The 18,624-nt window shown below is 46.1% G+C and overlaps 1 protein-coding gene across 1 annotated transcript in view; it reads left to right on the plus strand.

Moving 5' to 3' along the window:
* Positions 1–14,426, plus strand: part of LOC133252389 (polypeptide N-acetylgalactosaminyltransferase-like 6) — a 247,159-nt gene extending 232,733 nt beyond the window's left edge. Inside the window, exon 8 of the mRNA XM_061424934.1 lies at positions 13,009–14,426. Coding sequence (XP_061280918.1) covers positions 13,009–13,176 — 168 coding nt within the window. The 3' untranslated portion in view covers positions 13,177–14,426. The remainder of the gene's footprint in view (positions 1–13,008) is intronic.
* The last annotated feature ends 4,198 nt before the right edge of the window (positions 14,427–18,624 follow it).

Here is an 18,624-nt window from a genome sequence, read left to right on the forward strand (position 1 = left end):
GGGAAAAAAGGAGGATTTTCAAATGTCTTGCTGAATACCAGGTACACAATGTCTATATCAAATCCTATACCCTGAAGATAACAGAGACATAAGTGTTATGCCCTGAGAAGCTGGGATCCTCTGTTCAAATAGATGAATCAAAGATGAGGGAGGCTAGTAGCCCCTGGGAGGTAAAGGCCTTCACCGCTGCCTTGAAACTACGTTTTCACCAGGGTAACCTTCCCATTCTGTTTTTATTCCATATGTTTAACCCGGCTGAAGTTGTGACATCACTTAGAGGTCACATCCTTTTCTTCCACATTTGGATACCTTAGCCACCACCTGCTGGTCACCATTCTACTGCATACATTCAGCTGCCACCCTCTGGTCACCAGTAGAAAGGTTTCATCACGGTTTCTATCTCGGGCTCTAACATGTGGACAAAGACCGGCTAAAGGGAATGCCGGCCAAGATAGAGACTGTCACACTTGAAAGGACCTTGGTAACTGGGATTATACGCGTGTGAGATCAGCATTTGCTAACGGGACAGCTCTTCCCTGGGGGCAGGTGTGGGTCTGGGACTGGACTGCTGGCTGGCTCGGCTGAGAGGGGGCGGGGCGGGCAGAGGCCCCGGGGGACCCAGGGTGGGAGTCCCCCCTGAGACCACCAGCAGTGGTCTTGCCTCTGGGATTTTGGGAAACTTGTTTCCTCATTATCAAATGGCAATAATGACAGTATCAGCCTCAGAAGATTATCATGGGGGGCTTCCCTGGTGGTCCAGTGGTTAAGAATCTGCACGCCAACGCAGGGGACACAGGTTTGATCCCTAGTCAGGAAGCTAAGATCCCACATGTTGAGGGGCAATTAAGCCTGCCCACCAAAACTAAGACTCGATGCAGCCAAATAATTTTTTTTAAAAAGAAAGTTATTGTGATAATGAAATAAAATGCAAATACCCCTAGGACGCGACACTTCACCAGTGTTAGCTCACTCTCCTGTGTGTGTGTGTGCTACGTTGTTTCAATCACGTCCGCCTCCTTGTGACCCCATGGCCTGTAGCCCACCAGGCTCCTCTGTCCACGGGGATTCTCCAGGCAACAATCCTGGAGTGGGTTGCCATGCCCTCCTCCAGGGGATCTTCCCAACCCAGCAGTCAAACCCACGTCTCTCGTATTTCCTGCATTGGCAGGCAGGTTCTTTACCACTGTGCCACATGCCCAAAAATCTCTCTTCTGATTTGACTTTCGCTCTCCTAGTACCTTCACATCCAGGAGAAGACAGGCTGTCCTGTCATCTTCCTGTACTATTGCAGCTGTGTAGCTGCCACTAAATACTAGAATGCAAATTCCACAAGAGCAGGGCTTTATCTGCTTTCTTTCGTGCAGAATCCTCAGTACCTTCAACACTGTTTGGCACATAGTAGATTGGAGAAGGCAAGGGCACCCCACTCCAGTACTCTTGCCTGGAAAATCCCACGGACAGAGGAGCCTGGTAGGCTGCAGTCCGTGGGGTCGCTGGGAGTCAGACACGACTGAGCGACTTCAGTTTCACTTTTCACTTTCATGCATTGGAGAAGGAAATGACAACCCACTCCAGTGTTCTTGCCTGGAGAATCCCAGGGACGGGGGAGCCTGGTGGGCTGCCGTCTATGGGGTCGCACAGAGTCGGACACGACTGAAGTGACTTAGCAGCAGCAGCAGCAGCAGATGTCGAACAAGTAAATGCACCCAGGTTCCTGGTTGTCCGCATTCACTCTCTCTTTAGGTTGCTTATGTGGTTGAAGTAGATAAAGAAAGAAAAGCTAAGTAGAACATTGAACACTATGGAAGCCCAACACATAAATACATACTCGACAAAGAGCAGCTATTATGATGTTGACATGACTCCCGGCAGGTTTACGGAAGGGAGATAAACAGCTATGGACAGATGGAAACAAGATCAGGAACAGATGGGTTTTCTCTACTCTCAGAGTTTTCAGTCTAATAGGGAAGCTGAAAATTTTTTTAATTGAATATATTAAGTGTACCGGATAATATGGTAACTCAACATGAGGCTCAACCTAGGTCAGAGAGGCAGACAAGGCTGCTCTGACATCTACCCTGTAAATGGAGACCTGAAAGGGAAACAGGATTTAGGTAAGTGAAGAGAAGCATCTGAAAAAGAATGGATATGTGTATAACTGAATCATGCTGCTGCGCACCTGAAAGGAACACAGCATTGTAAATCAACTATGTTGCTATTGCTATTGCTCAGTTGCTAAGTCGTATCTGACTCTTTGTGACCCCACGGACTGTAGCCCTCCAGGCTCCACTGTCCGTGGGATTCTCCAGGCAAGAATACTGGAGTGCGTTGCCATGCCCTCCTCCAGGGGATCTTCCTGACCCAGTGAACGAACCCGCATCTGCTGCACTGACAGGCAGATTCATCACCAACCAAGCCACCAGGGAAATCAAATCAACTATAGTGATAGTCGTTCGTTTGTGTCCGACTCTGCAACTCCATGGACTGCCAGTCTCCTCCATCTGGGGATTTCCCAGGCAAGAAAACTGGAGTGGGTTGCCTTTCCTTTCTCCATCCCAACCCAGAGATGGAACCTGGGTCTCCCACACTGTAGGCAGATTCTTTACCATCTGAGCCACCAGAGAAGCCATATACTCCAATACACTCTAATCTAAAATAAAAGTTTTTTTAAAATCCCAGATATAGGGATCAGCTTGTACAAAGGCCGTCTGGTGAGGAAGAGCTTTGTTTTCTGGAAGCATGTAGCAACCGGGTGAAGTGTGGGGGGAGATGATGCCCTCTGAGGCCAGGGGCAGGACCTTGTGTACAAGACCTCAGGACTACGCTAAGAATTCAGCCGAGAGATGGGCCAGAGTGTGAATGGTGTGAAGAGCAGAGCTCCAACATACCACACCTGGTTCTGTAAGGTTTCTGCTACTCCTAGAATTGAGGGTACACGCACACCCATCATTTACCTGTAGCCCAGAAGCCAGCAATGGAGCGGACGGTGGGGCCGCCAGCACCGCTTCCGCCTCAGTGCGCACATGGAGGCCTCAGTCGGTCAGGACGCCAGAAGCATGATTTCTGACTGGCCAAATTACCCACTGATGCAGGAAGACCAGTTTTCTCGTCCTGTGAGGAATTGTACCTGTCACAGAAGAAATGGAAAAGGAGAGACAATAAGACTGCATCGTCCCCATTCTGCCTGCTGCTGCTGCTGCTGCTAAATCACTTCAGTCGTGTCCGACTCTGTGTGACCCCATAGACGGCAGCCCACCAGGCTCCGCCATCCCTGGGATTCTCCAGGCAAGAACACTGGAGTGGGTTGCCATTTCCTTCTCCAATGCATGAAAGTGAAAAGTCAAACTGAAGTCGCACAGTCATGTTCGACTCTTCTCGACCCCATGGACTGCAGGCTACAGGCTCCTTCGTCCATGGGATTTTCCAGGCTAGAGTACTGGAGTGGGGTACCATTGCTTTCTCCGCCTTTCTGTCTACCAGGGTGTTATTTGCATTCTCCAGAGTTCTTCCAGAACTCAAAGGCCACTCATATATCAACGTGGTTCTTCTCCACAACCTTAGGAGGTGGGAAGGCAGATATTTTTTATCCCTTCTCTCATCCCTCCCTCCTCCTCCCACTCCATTCATTTGGCAGATGGAAAACTGAAATCACTGCCGAATGAAATGACCATCAAAGATTATCATCAGAGATAAAACTAGGATTAAAATCAGATTCATCATCTTGAGCCTCCTTTCCCTCCCATCCATATTAGAAATAAGAGGACATGAAGCTTTTATCTCTTACAAACACATTTGCTGTCCATGTGAGTTGTGGGCTCCCAGGCGGCACAACAACTTGCTTGAAAACCCAGGCCTTAACATTGCACCCCAGTCTCTTCCTGGTGTAGAATGAGCCCATCCTCTGGAATTCTCTGCTTGCTCTCTGTGCTTCAGCCACACCAGTGACCTGCTGGTCCCCCCATGATGGACAGAGCCTCCCATCGCCTCTGACTCATCTCCTACTGCTCTCTCTCACCCTGGCCTCCTCATGTTCTTCTGACCCACACTTAGGGTGTTCCCGCTTAGGGCCTCTGCACTGGGTGTTCCCCTACCTGAAACCTCTGCCTCCAGATATCTTCATGGCCAACTCCCTTACCTTCTTCAAATTTCGCCTACTCAAGTGTCACCTTCCAGGTGAGGTTCACCCTTATCTCCCTGTTTAAGTTCGCATACCAGCCCCTCCCTTGGCACCTTTGAACAAGCTACACATTTTACATATTATTCTTGCTGTTATTGAGTCACTAAGTCATGTCCAGCTCTTTGAGATCCCATGGACTGCAGCATGCCAAGCTTCCCTGTCCTTAACTATCTCCCTGAGTTTCCTCAAACCTATGTCCTTTGAGTCGGTGATGCTACCTAACCATCTCATGCTCTGTCATCCCCTTCTCCTCCAGCCCTCACTCTTTCCCAGCTTCAGGGTCTTTTCCAATAAGTCAGCTCTTCATATCAGGTGGCCCAAGTACTGGAGTTTTAGTGTCAGCATCAGTTCTTCCAATGAGTATTCAGGGTTGATTTTCTGTAGGATTAACTAATTTGATCTCTTTGCAGACCAAGGGACTCTCAAGAGTCTTCTCCAGTACCACAATTTGAAAGCATCAATTCTTTGGCACTCAGCCTTCTTTATGGAAAAACCATAGCTTTAAAATCACTGCAGATTGTGACTGCAGCCATGAAATTAAAAGACACTTACTCCTTAGAAGGAAAGTTATGACCAAACTAGACAGCATGTTAAAAAGCAGAGACATTACTTTGCAAACAAAAGTCTGTATAGTCAAACCTATGGTTTTTCCAGTAGTCATGTATGGATGTGAAAGTTGGACTATAAAGAAAGCTGAGCACTGAAGAATTGATGCTTTTGAACTGTGGTGTTAGAGAAGACTCTTGAGAGTCCCTAGGACTGCAAGGAGATCCAACCGTCCTAAAGGAAATCAATCCTGAATATTCATTGGAAGGACTGAGGCTGAAACTGAAACTCCAATATTTTGGCCACCTGATGCAAAGACCTGACTCATTTGAAAAGACCCTGATGCTGAGAAAGAAAGAAAATGGGATGACAGAGGATGAGATGGTTGGATGGCATCACTGATACTACTCAAACTCAATGGACATGAGTTTGAGTAAACTCCGGGAGTTGTCAATGGACAGGGAGGCTGGCATGCTGCAGTCCACGGGGTTGCAAAGAGTCGGACACGACTGAGCGACTGAACTGAACTGACTATACAGACTTTCGTTGGCAAAGTGATGTCTTCTCTGCTTTTTAATATGCTAACTAGGTTGGTCATAGCTTTTCTCCCAAGGAGCAAGCATCTTTTAATTTTGTGGCTGCAGTCACCATCCACAGCGATTTTGGAGCCCAAGAAAATAAAATCTGATACTGTTTCCACTTTTTCCCCATCTATTTGCCGTGAAGTGAGAGTATGCTGATCGTTACTGCTCCACTCCCTACCCCATCTCTAAATGTAAGCTCCAGAAGGGCAGGAATCTTTATATTATTAAGTTTATTGGGACTTCCCTGGTGATCCAGTGGTTAAGAATCCACCTTCCACTGCAGAGGACAAGGGTTTGATCCCTAGTTGGGGAACTATGATCCCATATACCTTGGAGCAACTAAGCCTGTGTGATACAGCTACTGAGTCCACATGATCTGGAGCCCACAACTAAGACGCAACACAGCCAAGTGAATAAATAAATACTTTTTAAAGTTTATTGATACATCCAAACCATCTAAAATAGTGCCTGAGAAACAGAAGGTGCCCTGTAGATTTTTGTTGAATAAACTGAACCCATAAAAGGACCCGTTAGTTCATATCTCTCTGCTCGTGCATTCTTCTCTATTCATCCTAACCCCCCAAAACTACAATCTCACTGACAAGTTTTACTCCAAACATGTCTTGTTCACCTACTGGTCTCTCACATTTCTAGGGCCAGGAGAGGCATCTTCAGTTATCTTTCAGTGCCTACTTCCTGATACACACAAACCAGAAAATAAAAGGCACTTAATAAATATTTGTTACCTAGATGTCCACCAATGAATGAATGGATAAAGAAGTCGTGGCACAATGAAACACTACTCAGCCAGAAAAAAGAATGCATTTGAGTCAGTCCCAATGAGGTGGATGAACCTAGAGCCTATTATACAGAGTGAAGTAAGTCAGAAAAATAAAAGCAAATATCATATATTAATGCATATATATGGAATCTAGAAAGATGGTGCTGATGAACCTATTTGCAGGGCAGCAGTAGAGACCCAGATGTAAAGAACAGACTTGTGGACACAGTGGGGAGGGAGAGGAGGGACAATTGAGAGAGGAGCATTGTTTTTCTTAGCATGCACACATTTTTAATTGAAGAATAATTGCTTTACAATATCGTCTTGGTTTCTGCCATACATCAACATGAATCAGCCATAGGTATAGATATGTCTCCTCCCTCTTGAACCTCCTTCCCACCTCCCAGACCATCCCACCCCTCTAGATGGTCATAAAGTCCCAGGTTAAGCTCCCTGCATCATTCAGCAAATTTCCACTAGCTGTCTATTTTACATACGGCAGTATAAATAAATATTTGTTGAACTCAAAAATGCCCTGGGTCCTGTTGTATTTTGTATTTTGGGCAACTCAGACCATAACAATACAGAAGAGCTCATTCCTGAACTGTAGATTACTTCCGCTCCATAAGTCTTTTCCATATCCAGGAGATACTGATGTATCCATTTGGATAACTGGTTGAGGAAGGTGCCAATTTTTGCAAATCCTGTTTTGCCAGGATTTCAGAAAATGCAAAACGATCTTGAATAGCTGGACTCACACCAGATGATTAGCGCGTTCTGACTTTTAGAATTAGGGATGCTGTCCAACTAAAGATAAGAGGAGAGGAGGCGTGGAATCACTATTAGTTACGTCGGACGTTACAAGTGATTTTACGTATATTTTATCCACAACAAACATAGGAAACAGATATTACTATCTGCATCTCACAAGTGAGGAAGCTGAAGTTCAGAGAATTAAGTAATCGTCCAAGGTCATGTAATAAGTGATTGGCCTGACCGCATTTCCTGGGGAATAAAGGCCCCTGTCCCCTTAGCCCCTGCCCAGCACTAGGATGCCTCCCCTACCACCACGCAGGCGCTTATGCTTGGGGTAGTCATCCTACACGTTATGGACTCACACACCTATTTTACTGTCTGCGTTGTTGGCGTGTGATGCTTTTGTTACCCTGAATACAGTGTGAAATGATTTCTACAACATCCTGGTTCTTTTAAAGTTTGGACGCTATAAAAGTACAGAATCTAACAAAATGTACTCCTGGCCTATGAATACCTCAGAGGGTCACACAGGCCTGCTTTCAAGAGGTGTCCCCCCCGTGTGTGGGTGTTCACTCAGTCATGCTGACTCTTAGTGGCCGCATGGACTGGAGCCCTCCAGGGTCCTCTGTCCATGGGATTATCCCAGCAAGAATACTAGAGTGGGTTGCCATTTCCTTCTCTAAGGGATCTTCCCGACCCAGGGACCAAACCCACGTCTCCTACATCTCCTGCATCAGCAGGCGGATTCTTTACTGCTGAGCTACCTGGAACCTACCTGAAAAGTCCTGCCCAGCCTTTCACCCTGGGGACCAAATGGAATTTAGCCTGACCCGATTTGATTACAAAGAGTATTTCCATATTCGTGAATATGAAAATTTTCATTTCCTGCTCAAGGATTTCTAATTCTCTTACGCAAAAACAAAACAGAAAAAAAACATGGGAGGAAGCAGTCAGGGAAGGCAGGAAGGTTGCAGGAGACAGTTTGCGGCGTTATTTTTTGAACAGATAGGGCGAGGGCTCTGCTTCCCTCAGAACTGAACAAGGGAACAGTCCAGGTAAAGGAGGACTGCTAGGGAACAGCAGACTTGACCAGAGCACTCTGAACTCTAGCCCAGAGGAAAAACTGTACTGGGGGGACTTCCCTTGTGATCTATTGACAGCTAAGACTCATCGCTCTCAATGCAGGGGACCTGGGTTCCATCCCTGGTCTGGGAACTAGATTCCACATGCAGGAACTAAGAGTTCGCAATCCATAACTAAAGATTCTGTGTGCCACAAGTAAGACTCAGTGCAGTCAAGATAAATATAGTAAATTAAAAAAAAAAAACAAAAACTGTATTTGGTTCAGTTCCAGCATCTCTTGTCGAGACTGAGGAGACGAAAGGAGTAAAGTAGGCGTCAATCCCAATCTCCCAATTTAAGCCCTGCTCCCTTGCCTTCTGGAAACCATCAGTTTGTTTTCTACATCTGCAGGTCTCTCTCTGGCTTTTGTAGCTAAGTTCATTTGTGCCCTTTTTTAGGTTCTGCGTGTAAGGGATATCATATGATATTTGTCCTCTGCCCACTCCCTTCACTTGGCATGACAGGCTGCAGGCCTATCCACGCTGCACATGGCATTGTTTTGCTCTTTTTTATGGCTGAGTAATATTCCACTTCATACATGCTACTAGGTGTAAGATGGATAGCCAACAAGGACCTACTATATAGCATGGGGAACTTTACTCAATGCTCTGTAACAGCCTATATGGGAAAAGAATTTTACAAACAGAGGATATAAGTGTTCATACACCTGATTCGAGTTGCTGTGCAGCGGAAACTAACACACCGCTGCACATCAGCTGTGTGCTCAGTTGCTCCGCCGTGTCCAACTCTGTGACCCCGTGGACTGTAGCCTGTGGACTGCAGCCCATGGGCTCCTCTGTCCATGTGGTTTTCCAGGCAAGAATACTGGAGTGGCATGCCATTTCCTACCCTAGGGTATAAATCAACTATACTCCAATAATTTTTTTTTAAAAGAAGTACCGTCATAGGACAAGAGACTACATTCACAGACGATGGTGCACCAGCCAGGAGAAGCATCAGCAATGACATTCAGAGATCCAAAAGCTTAGCTGAGAAGAAACATAATGATGATAATGTATAAAGATCCCCTGGAGGAGGAAATGGCAACCCACTCCAGTGTTCTTGACTGGAGAATTCCATGGACAGAGGAGCCTGGTGGGCTACAGTTGACAGGTTTGCAAAGTGTCAGACACAAATGAAATGACTTAGCACAAGCACACAAGGTCAAAGTGGAAAATGTATGTTCCGAGGTCACTAAAGATGCTTCCAGGGACTTCCCTGGTGGTCCAGTGGCTAAGACTCCATGCTCTCAATGCAGGAGGCTCAGGTTCGATCCCTGGTCAGAGAACTTAGTTAGCAAGTGGTTAGATCCCACTTGCTGCAACTAAAGACCCCATGTCCCACAACTAAGACGAGGAGCAGCCAAATAAAAATAAAAATAATTAAAAAAAAGATGCTTCCAGAATGCTCCCCTTTAGGATCTGCTGGAAATGCCAAAGACACGGAAGCTCAGTCTGCAACCAGAGAGCAGTCATCTATTAGCCCAGTGAATGTGGCTGAGAGAGTCTGTTTGATGCCCCATCATTCGTCTTTGTCTCCAGTGAACTTTGGAATAAAACATTCATTCAATTTCACAGCTGGGAGAGGCCTCAGGGATGGATGTTATCCACCCCCTTGTTTTACTGATGAGGCGCCTCAGACACAGATAGATTTGGGGGACTCCACTTTTCAACTTGTATGAGAACCTGATGAGCAGTCACAGAGACGGCCTCTGGATGGCTCAGGCTTGTGCTGAGTCTGCACGTCCCACCGGCTGTCCCCACGAGCAGACCTGGATCTGCCAGAGCCTGAGTTTCAGCTGGAGAGCTGGGAAAATGCGATCACCTTGTGGCTCAGAAAATAACATTCAGATAAAATATTCAGAAAAATGTGCTTTGGCTTTTGTATCCTAGCTGAGAGGCACAAGCTGAGAAAGGAAGAGAATTAAAACATGTTCTACTTCCCACCCCCCCACCCCCGCTTATTTTTTTACATTTTATGGAAATACATGTCCGGGGAGAGAAACTGTGAGCCTCTGCTTGTCTTGAGACATTGACAAAAGTGACAATAGAAAGAAATCTGGCTGGTTGAGAGGAAAGAGGAGTCCACAGATGTGGAATAAAGTGGAGTTTAGAATTTAGCAGGTCCTATAGAATTTTCATGAATATAACAGCTTAGGGATGCTCTTGGAGAAATTGGTTTAAATACACTAGGCCTATGTAGCTAAACTCACAGAGAGTGGGGGCAGGAAACAGAGTGGGAGGGATGCTGAAAAGGAGGACGTAGGGGGCAAGGAGCCTGCTGCCCAGGGAGCCGAGGGGGCCGCAGTGTGTGTGGAGGCGGGGTCTGTTGTCTTCCACCCCAGGAGGAAGGAAGCGGTGAGTTCAGAGCACAGCCCTCCTCCTCAAGAATCTGCTATCTCACCCTTGCAAGGAGAGCTCCCTCCAGCTGCCCTGGGGTCTCTCATGATCCATGCACAGGTTGGAAAAGAATTTCCAGACATGAGACAGAATGAGAGGAGAATAAAGTTTACCAGAATGGGAGACGCTGTTAGAACATCGGGCCAGCTCACAGGAGAGCCAAGTGTTTTTGCAAGCTTGCAGCCAATTTTTATAGTCTCAAGACAGAGAAAATTCCTTGTGAAACAGTGGCATTAGATGATTGGTTAGGGTGCTATAGAGTGGAGAGTAGGGTGGGCATTTTACATAGTAAGGGGGTCAGGGAACCGGACAGTTGAGATCAGGAGGCTCATGGCAACAGTTACTATGGGGCTTGGTCAGTTCCAGAGACTTTTATGCTGTGACCTTGATACAGGGATCCACACCTGTGACCTTGGTATAGGGCTCCACAGGGTCAACCAGCAGCTAGTGAAGCAGGGGACGAGGAAAATGGGCAGGAGGCCTTGGCAGCCTTCTTGCTGTAATGAAAACAAAATCCACAATAAACTCAGGAGACTCAAAAGAGAACAGAGGAGAGAAAGGGAACCTTTGTATCAGACGGAGCTCTGTGTGTACACTCCACGTGGAGACGTGCAAAGGGCACTTTGGGCTGCCACCTCCCTCCTTCCTTAATCTTCCTGCTATCCCCAGGTGCCCAAGTATGCAAACATCCGGGTCCTGAAGGACATTAAATATTGCTTAACAAGCAGGGTAACCCAGAACTGTTTACATGGGGTGACTGAGAGACTCTTTCATTCTAAGCATGCCAAGTCTAATATTCCTCAGTCAAAGAAATTCATCAGAACCTCTAAATGTTTTCCTAAGCTAAACAATAAAACATTCCTTGTTCCAAAATTTTAAGCAGTGGTCTGGGGACATTTTTACATGGTATGGACATTTTTTTTAATGCATAGATGCTGTAAGAGACAAAAGCATTTATTACTAGTTAAAGATCCTTTTCTCATACCACTGACAGCCTTCTTCCTGCTTGTGCAATGGAAAGAGGGTGTGTGTTCATCGAGGCTGTTCACACAGGGGCTTGGTCGCCACTCAACTTCTGTGTCCTGCTCACACCTTCATCCAAAGCTTTATCACGCACTGAGGGAGCACCGCCTCCTCCATTTGACAGAAAACAGTGACAATTACACCACAGCAAGAGCTTCGACACCAATAAAGGGGTCAGGAAGAGACAGAAGCTCGAGTCAACTTTGAGTTTGTGCTTTGAGATCCTGCCTGTGCACTGTGAGCCCCCAGCCCGCTGTGCTCATCCTGCGACCCTCACAACCCTGCATCCAGCTCTCTTTGTTCCTGGTCCTCGGCTATTTCCCTTTCCCATTACAGGCTCAGTACAAGGGCAGGGAAGGGACTTCCCTGGTAGTCTCACGGTTAAGAATCCACCTTGCAATGCAGGGGATGCGGGTTCAATCCCTGGTTGGGGAACTAAGATCCCACATGGTAACTACTGAGCCTACACCACAACTAGAGAGCTCATGCACCGCAATGATGCAACTAAGACCTGAGGAAGCCAAGTAAAATAATTAATTTAGAAAAAAAAAGAGTAGGGAAATGATGACTCTTCTGGTCCTCGTGTGTGTGTATGTGTGTGTGTGTGTGCGCAAGCGTGTGTGTGGCACTGTTTGTGCATGTGTGCTTAGTCACTTCAGTCATGTCTGACTCTTTGCGACCACGTAGACCGTAGCCCTCCAGGCTCCTCTGTCCATGGGATTCTCCAGGCAAGAATACTGGAGTAGGTTGCCATTTCATCCTGCAGGGGATCTTCCCAACCCAGGGGTTGAGCCCACATCTCCTGTGTCTTCTGCATTGGTAGGCAGATTCTTTACCACTGAGCCACCTGGGAAGCCCCATGGCAGTGTTCACTATGAACTAAATTACCATTTCTGAATATATGCCTCTCCCCCAAATAGCTGGATTACTAGATGCTTAACTAGCAACTTCTCGTAGACTTCTCATCTTCAAAACCTAAGCAGATAGGAAAACGCTTACTGCAGAGCAGGAAATGAATGGATTGCATTTTTTTAAAAAAATCAATGAATGAATGAATGGTTTCTTGCTGAACCTTCTGGAGGCCCCACATGGCACCAATGGGTCCTAGGAAACCAGGTTTCCCATGGCAACACCACCTCCAACGTATACTGTGCCTGTCACTCAGTGGTGTCCGACTCTTTGCGATCCCATGGACTATAGCCCCCCAGGCTCGTCTGTCCATGGGATTTCCCAGACAAGAATACTGGAGGGGGTAGTCATCCCCTCCTCCAGGGGATCTTCCCAATCCAGGGATCGAACCCAGGTCTCCCACATTGTGGGTGGATTCTTTACCGATTGAGCCACCAGGGAAGCCCAAAAATACTGGAGTGGTAGCCCATCCCTTATCCAGGGCTTCTTCCCGACCCAGGAATGGAACCGAGGTCACCTCCATTGCAGGCGGATTCTTTACCAGCTGAGCTACCAGGGAAGCCCACTGTTGGACTTAGGAGGTACTTTTATTTCTCACACTGCCGATATATACTGAGATAGCAGGGACAGTTTACTTCCTCTGTATGTTTTGGGTTCCAAACATTCACCATACATGATGTCCATCTCTCCCTTCCTTTCCCATCCCTGCAGGACAGAACGTTGTTCCATCCTGTGAGTAACAGCTGCATGGACTGTAACCCTGCAGAGAAGAAGATCTTCATGGCCAGATGCGATCCTCTCTCAGAGACTCAGCAGTGGGTTTTTGAACATATTAATATGACTGTTTTAGAAAAATTTAACTACCATGCCAGGTCCTAGGAAGAAAAAAAAAGGAAGGACGAAAAGAGTGATTCCCTACAGATGATAAAAAAAATTCAACTTTAGCCAGCCTCTGGGTCAAAGGAGTCAGGAATAACTTTTCCTAGATCCAGGAAGCCTGTTTGGAAAGACCTGTAAATGCCTTGTCCAAGGAGGGCGTCCTGAAGAACTTCCTGCATCCCGAAGAACTTGGCTGAGAACCTCGCCAGCTGCTTCCGAGAACTTTGAGCAGTCCCCTTGCTGGCCAAGGGCAAAGATGACTTAGGGACCTTCCCAAACAACTGCTGAGTTAATAAATCCTAGCATTTCTCAGGTCAAATCCTGCAGTAGTGAGTAGCTATGAATGGATCCTATTAAGTGGGTGGGTGGGGGTGGAGATGGAGGGCGTGACCCCTCTGACAGCCTGTTGCAGGTTTAGAATAAGCCCGTTCTCCAACTAGAATGGCTCAGAGTGCTGCAGAGGATTCTAGAGTGCGCATACCATCCTGTGTCCTTGTGTTATTTTGCCATGAGGGTGTGCTATCTGAGACTTAAATTACATCACGAAATGGACTTCCAGCGTCTCCATGCCTTCACTGACGTCTGTCATTTTCCTTTCACAGCAGAGGTAACTTATTGGTCATAAAAGTTCATGCTCCATAAGCCAGCTGGAGTTCTAATTCAGTGCCCTTGTATGAATCCAGTTGAAAACAAACACGAATAAAAAACTATGCTACCAAGTTACTCCAAAGAGAAATATTTCATGGAAGCAGCAAAACCATGTAAGGTTTAGGCGAGGAATTTCACTAGGAAAATCTATTTTTACTTTTCTATTATTTTTAAAATTTTCAGAGTCTGATGTTAGTTCAGTCATTGTTTTATTAAGGAAGGACATGGAGTGAGGCTGATGTAATTTGTTGAGGAGATTCTTAAATCCAAATAAATCTACACTCCAAGAAACGTGTGAAAATGACTTGGTACACTTCAGTTATGTCTGGTAAGGGCTGGGGACATAGAATTGGTTGGGTGTTCCTTTGGGCTGGCTTTATTTTTATTGTTGTTCCTTTTTTTTATAGTGTAGATATTAATGATGCTTTTGTTTTTCTTGGACACATATTGAAGGACTTTCCATTAATAAAGTGCTTCTGACCCCATTTTCTATTCATGGGACAGTATTTCAGGGATGATTTTAAAACTAAATGGAACACTTAATCCTTAAAAGAATTTTTTTTACTCTTCAGTAACAGTGGGGGTAGGGGAAGAATATATGGAGATAAGCCTGTAGAGGAAAGAATGATATTTTGTCATACATACATTTCTCAAGTGTTTTTTCTTCCAGGTAGAAAATGGTTTTTATTTTGCTTTCATTGTTTTGCTGCTGCTGCTAAGTCGCTTCAGTCGTGTCCAACTCTGTGTGACCCCATAGACAGCAGCCCACCAGGCTCCCCCGTCCCTGGGATTCTCCAGGCAAGAACACTGGAGTGGGTTTTGTTGTTTTAACTCAGTTTTATATTAATAATAATATATATATATATATATATATATAGAGAGAGAGAGAGAGAGTCTTGGATATAAAAGCATTGAATTTTAGAACTAGGAAGACTCTTAGAATCCAATCTGTGTTTATAAATGAATAGCAAAAGCCTAGAGAAAATGGTCCTAATTCTAACAGGGCGAAAGGGTCTTCCAACACCTAGTGTCCAGTGCTTTTCCTTCTGTGTTGCATTGACTCTTACATCATCCAAGAAGGTTCAGGTCCTTACTCTGATTTCACTTGAAATGTTCAGTCCCTTGATGACAATAACGTAGCTGCCTGGGGACACCTACAAGAGTAGCACTCACGTTCAGAAGCTTAAACAGATGAAACCGCTTCTTATAAATGTTCCTGATTGTGTTCTCTCCTTGAAATCTAATCCAACATCCAGTTACACTGCTCTGCTAATAGGTGGGGAAGAGTTACTTCATTCTCCTTACTGACGTTTCAAGCGTTCTTTGAAGAACTATTCTGTTTAAACTGACAGTCGCAGAGATTTTTTTGTGTGTTGGTCAAGAGATCTTGAAGCATTCAAGATGCATGATGGAGAAAATCGATAATGAGAAATTAACCTGTGTGTTGAACAATTTCAGAGAGTGGGTGAAGATTTATCTCAAGTGTTCAGAGAGCAACCTGGTTGTAGGAGATGAGTCTATAAAAATCCACATTAGGTCATTAAACAGTTGACTGCTGTTTACAGTCGCACCAAAGAGCCAGCCCCGTGGGCTGTGCCCTGGAAAGCCTGGATCTGCAGCATTCGAGGATGCTGTCATCGGGGGGAGCTGGTCATAACCCGCTTGGCACTGTCCCCAGAAAGAACCTGAATACTGCATCCTTTAGGTGTGACACCTGGGATCACAATGGGTTGCTTTCCTGATCTCAGAGGGCCTTGTACTCTTACTTTGACTTAAAGGATGTAATACAAAAAAAAAAAAAAAAATTAAAACTAGAAGATTTTTTCCAAGAGAAGCCTGGGACACGAAAGCCAAAATTAGATCTTCAAGGGACTTCTCTGGTGGCCCAGTGGTTAAGACTTCCTGCTGCCAATGCAGAGGGCAGGGGTTCGATCCCCAGTTGGAGAACTAGATCCCACATGCTGCAGCTAAGATCCGGTGCAACTCAAATAGATAGATACTTTAAAAAAAAAAAAAATCCTTAAACTGCTAAGTAATTGTTAGACATGTGAGAAGACCGAACACCCAAATAGAATAAAAGGAAGTCTCAGAACCTCCCCCTGGGCAGAAGGGCCTGGCACTTACATGAACATGTCCAATTTCCCAGCATCACTGAGGGTGGGAATCTGCTTCCTTCAAACACCACCATGACTGTTCTGAAACATAGAACATTACATATGTTTGTGTATTTATTTGGCAAGAGGACTGAACGGTCACTGGAGAGATTATCTTTCCTGGAAAGAACAGGATTTAGAAGTTGGAGCAGCAGAGTTCTGACCCACCCTTTTATCAGAATTGGAGGGAAAAAAGCAGAAATTTCATCTGGCCTTGGGAACTGCTGCTTCTCCAGGATAAGAAATGATTTTTCCCAGAAGTTAGAAAATAGTTAACTTTTCAAACCCCTTTTTAATGTATTTACCAAGAATAGGCTGTGCTGGAAAACAGTTGTGAACTAATCATGGGATTTTCATGTGTTCCAAGGCTGATGAATACCATGGCAATAACAATGTGCTGCTTCTAGGTCTATCAGTACTTAATTTAAAATATCCACATGATCACAAGACTGTTTTTAAATGCATTCACTGTCTCAGAGTCCTCAGTGTGTAATGCAAGGCCCAGGATTCTTTTGTGAGTTGGTGCATGAGAGGTCAGTCACTTCAGTTGTGTCTGACTCTTAGCAACCCTATGGACTGTAGTCCGCCAGGCTCCTCTGTCCATGGGATTCTCCAGGCAAGAATACTGGAGTGGGTTGCCATTTCCTTCTGCAGGGAAACTTCCCAACCCAGGGATCGAACCCACATCTCTTATGTCTCCGGCATTGGCAATCAGGTTCTTTACCACTAGCGCCACCTGGGAAGAGCTTTTAGGCTTCCCGGGGAAGCTGAGTAGTGAAGAATCCACCTGCAAACACAGGAGATGCAGGTTTGATCCCTGGGTCAGGAAGATCCCCTGGAGAAGGGATTTGTAACCCATCCAATATTCTTGCCTGGGAAATCCCACGGAGTCAGACATGACTGAGTGGCTGAACAACAGTAACGTGAGATTCCTGGGAACACTGATTTATCCCTGATACCCCTTTCAGAAGATCTCCTGAGGCTTCTTCCCCTGCTGCTGCTGCTGCTGCTGCTGCTGCTGCTGCTAAGTCACTTCAGTCGTGTCCGACTCTGTGTGACCCCATAGACGGCAGCTCACCAGACTCCCCCATCCCTGGGATTCTCCAGGCAAGAACACTGGAGTGGGTTGCCATTTCCTTCTCCAAGGCATGAAAGTGAAAAATGAAAGTGAAGTCGCTCAGTCGTGTCCAACTCTTAGCGACCCCATGGACTGCAGCCCACCAGACTTCTTCATCCATGGGATTTTCCAGGCAAAAGCACTGGAGTGGGGTGCCACTGCCTTCTCCTGACACGGATATAAAGCAGAGATATTCTTTCATAAGCAGGTGCTGAAGATAAAGAAAGAGGGCATTTTATATAAATCCCGAGAGGGAACACCTCAAAGGGAAACTATTTCTCAGCGATTCCCTGTGACTCTGGGAGCCGATGGCAACAATGACAGGTAGGCCACATCTCCAGACACGGGTGCCCTTCATCCCCTGCTTTCACAGCATCCCCAGGTCCTGCTCTGGCCATCATAACTCTCAGATGACACCACCAGCTGGCTGTAATTACTCTCCACGTGTGTGACCAGAGCGGGAACACTGACAGGTGACAAGTGGCCGGTCCTCCCACGCCGCCAACATGAGAAGATTGCTCTTTGATTTATGTCTGGAGCCCTTGTCAGAGACCCTGGAGCTGTCGGCGACTCTATTTGGTGGACTTGACACTGGCCAGGAACTGTTATCACAGTCACGCATCTCTGCTCCCGACATGCCAGGCTGGTGTGCCTGGTACTGCGGCTTCAGAGATGCCAGCTCAGGTGCATGTCTGATGCTGCGCTTCATAGAAACCTGGGCTCATTTTTTCTGCCCTCACGGCCTGAAGTGGCCCCCCTCAGCACATCAGGAGATGGTCTATAGGGTTTCTACAGTCTGCTGCCCACCACGTGTGCCCGGGTCAGCCTCAGTACAGAAAGCCTGGACACTGAAGAATCTTCTATCTTGACCTCACTCACCTTGTGAAGGGTGAGCTTACTAGTTTGTAACTCAGAGGCACAGGTCCCGGTTTACCAGGAACAGTCCTAGTTTGCACCTGGTTAATTATCATTACACAGAGATCAAATCAGTCAATCTTAAAGGAAATCAACCCTGAATATTATTGGAAGGACTGATGCCAAAGCTGAAGCTCCAATACTTTGACCTCCTGATGCAAACAGCCAACCCATTAGAAAAGACCCTGATGCAGGGAAAGACTGAAGGTAGGAGAAGGGGGTGGCAGAGGATGAAATGGTTGGATGCCGACTCAATGGACATGAACTTGGGAAAACTTTGGGAGATGGTGAGCGACAGGGAGGCCTGGTGTGCTGCAGTCCATGGGAACGCAAAAAGATATGACTGGGCAACTGAGCAACAGCTACAATTATCATTAATGCTTCCTTTTACTCTTAAAATGTCCTAGTTTGGATAGAAAAGTATCTGGTCGCTCTATAATCTACCTGCCTGTTTCCTTCCTAGTTCCTCTATAGAAAGTTAAAATGTCCAGTACTTAAGAATGCCCAGCATCAATAGGAAATTATGAGTCTCACCCCTTCCCTTTACACAGGACCAGATGACAACCAGTTTTATTTGGGGATTGTCTAAAGCATTCACATGGTTCTTCACAAGTT

This window comes from Bos javanicus, chromosome 8 (genome assembly GCF_032452875.1).
Source record: "Bos javanicus breed banteng chromosome 8, ARS-OSU_banteng_1.0, whole genome shotgun sequence".
In the NCBI taxonomy this organism is placed as follows: Eukaryota; Metazoa; Chordata; class Mammalia; order Artiodactyla; family Bovidae; genus Bos; species Bos javanicus.